Below are 2,727 nucleotides of genomic sequence, written 5' to 3'. Positions count from 1 at the left end.
CTTGGCAGTAAGTTGTGCAAAGTATCCATCTATATTATCTGATGACTACTTGAAAGAAGTAGTGAAAGGTATTTCTCAATTATAAAATAATCTTGTACAAACTAAGCGAAGATGCAGTCTTCTAATTCCTCAATATGAGTTGTTTGGCAAACTGGTGAGGTGAGAGATGTAGGCCTAAGCTGAGTCTTGTTAAGTTTCTGGTCTGTACTCTGAAATAAATAAATCACCGTAAATACTATTTGTTATCTTCTCATCACTGTTGTGGGTCTCTTCTGTCTTCTCAGCAGATACTCGTCATCCAGCCTTGATGGGTCAGATATGACTCAACAAGACCAATCGTATTTAAGGTAATCGCTGCCAAGACCAAAACCAATCGTCACAACAAGAGTCCGGCCCAAAACAAGGCGAGAGGAGACAAGGAAATGAGAGGTTATGTAAAACCTTTACGAAGCCGTGCTCGTCAATGTCAACTTCCTCAGTATATTTGAAACGAGCAATTGACTCAGAGGAGAGACTTAAACACAGTCTACATGGCTCAGTAGTACGTACCACACAAGTAGATTGACCACTACATCTCTAGTCATGTCATTACCACATGACTAAAAATCAACAGCTACAAAAAGGACCCCATACACACTCCACATCTCATAATCACATATGCACTGACCACCACAATGTAATGCCTCACGACTCCCTGAGCTGTATCCTATAGGAGAACTACACTGCAAGTATCACAAACCCAGCAACAACCGAGACGAGAAGCAGCCAGCGACCATGGACGGACTGGAAGCGACTTCAGTGAAATGTGTGCTAGTGGGGGACAGCGCGGTGGGCAAGACATCCCTCTTGGTGCGATTCACGTCAGATACCTTCCCCGAAAACTACAAGCCCACGGTGTACGAGAACACAGGGGTCGACGTTTATATGGACGGGGTTCTGATCAGCCTGGGGCTGTGGGACACGGCGGGCGACGACACGTTCCGACAGATCAGACCTCTGTCCTACCAGCAGGCCGACGTGGTGCTCATCTGCTACTCGGTGGCCAACCCCAGCTCCCTGGCCAGCGTGACACGCAAGTGGATCGGCGAGGTCCGGGAGAACCTGCCGTCGCACACGCCGGTGCTGGTCGTGGCGACGCACACGGACCTGCGCGAGACGGGACCACACCGTGCCACGTGCATCTCGGCGGAACAAGGGAAACGCGTGGCCCGAGACGTGCGGGCCAAAGGCTACGTGGAGTGCTCCTCCCTGGGCAACCGTGGCGTGCAGCAGGTGTTCGAGTCTGCTGTCCGGGCGGCCGTAAACCAGGCCAGGAAACGGTCAAGGAGGATTCATCAGTGTAACATGTTTTGACCAAGGACTTAAAAATGACTGGTGGATATGGGTTCTAATGGAATATTCACCGGAGTGATTTGTACAATAACGTTAACAAGTCCACATTCTGCATGGAGGTGGAGTGGTATAGTGTCAATGTTTAAAGGGACTCAGATGAAAGTTAATGGAAGATTTGCCACAGGTCATATTAGGCTGGCATGATCAAAGTGATTATAAAGTGGATCATCCATGTATCTCTGCTGGTTTGGACAGAAAAATATTGACATGCTTGTTAATAAATTATTTAAGTTATTAACTGCTCTAAAAGGGATATATAAAATGAAACAGACAATACAGCCAGAGACATAAACAATAGGCTAGGGTGTTACTACAGTTACCTCCACAACGTATAATATGGTCCAGCTAGCTCACACAAAGGTATTTATATGTCCATATTGTGTCATAACATTTATGACACAATATGGACATATAAAATACCTTTGTCAAAATTCTATAGTGCAAATAGATATAGCTGGATATCTCTGTGACTTCGGTCATTGACATAATGTTGGGGGGGAAGATGTTTTGCATTCAGACGTGATTTGAAAAAAAAACCCGGTCCGCCCCGGTAACAAGATGTGCACATGCACGAACTACAGTGGGGGGACACGCGACAGGCCAACAGCACACACACCAACCCCCCCCCCCCTCATGATTGGCGAAAACCTACGTTTTTTTGACGCCCAGGGGTTAACTGGGGACAGGGAGGAACTCTTTATATGGTCAGCACACTCTATATTAAGGAGGATTATCACAAGTTAACAAAACAAAACAAATTATTATGTTATTTGAATTAAGTGAAATCACTGAATATACCTTTAAATAATATATATGAGTTGTTTATTGATTAGTAGTAGAAACTATATGAAAATAAAATAGTAACTACTGTATTGTTTCATAAAATATTTTTTTGTCTGATACATAATATGAATGTCTCATAGGGAGTCAAGTGGGAAGTTTGTGCGTGTGTGGCCTTGCTCTGGATAGGACCCATTATAAATTGATAAAATAAATAAATCATATAGAAATTATAGTAAACATGAGGCATGAACAATAATTGAGCTACTCACCACGCCTTTAAAACAAAAGGTGTAGACTAGAGCCTCACCTTTACCTTTAGGTCCTACAGTAAGCTCTAGTTTGATGCGTGCATGTAGTAATTCATTGTCCAGAGTTGTTGTATCTTTTTGGATATGTCAGTCCTTATATTCACATTGAAGCCATTCACATGAACGTAAAACTCACTTGATATTATGTTGAACACTGCAGCAGTACACAGCATAATGGCACAGTCGAAAACTGTGGCTTCTCCCATTGCACACCTGCAAGCCATCACACCCTGCCAGGTATAAG

General features: G+C 43.9%; 1 protein-coding gene across 1 annotated transcript; it reads left to right on the top strand.

Moving 5' to 3' along the window:
- Window positions 1-774: 774 nt before the first annotated feature.
- On the top strand, window positions 775-1,736 carry rhoh (ras homolog family member H; the record flags this gene model as incomplete). The annotated part of the gene is made up of 1 exon (XM_080759339.1): window positions 775-1,736. One exon carries the CDS (start codon window positions 775-777, stop codon window positions 1,351-1,353), a length of 579 nt encoding a protein of 192 aa, XP_080615465.1. The 3' UTR covers window positions 1,354-1,736.
- Between the last annotated feature and the right edge of the window lie 991 nt (window positions 1,737-2,727).

The sequence above is a fragment of the Protomyctophum bolini genome, assembly GCF_963924005.1.
Source record: "Protomyctophum bolini genome assembly, chromosome: 3".
In the NCBI taxonomy this organism is placed as follows: Eukaryota; Metazoa; Chordata; class Actinopteri; order Myctophiformes; family Myctophidae; genus Protomyctophum; species Protomyctophum bolini.
Note: the sequence above shows the minus strand (reverse complement) of the source record. Positions and strands in the feature narration are given on the sequence as shown.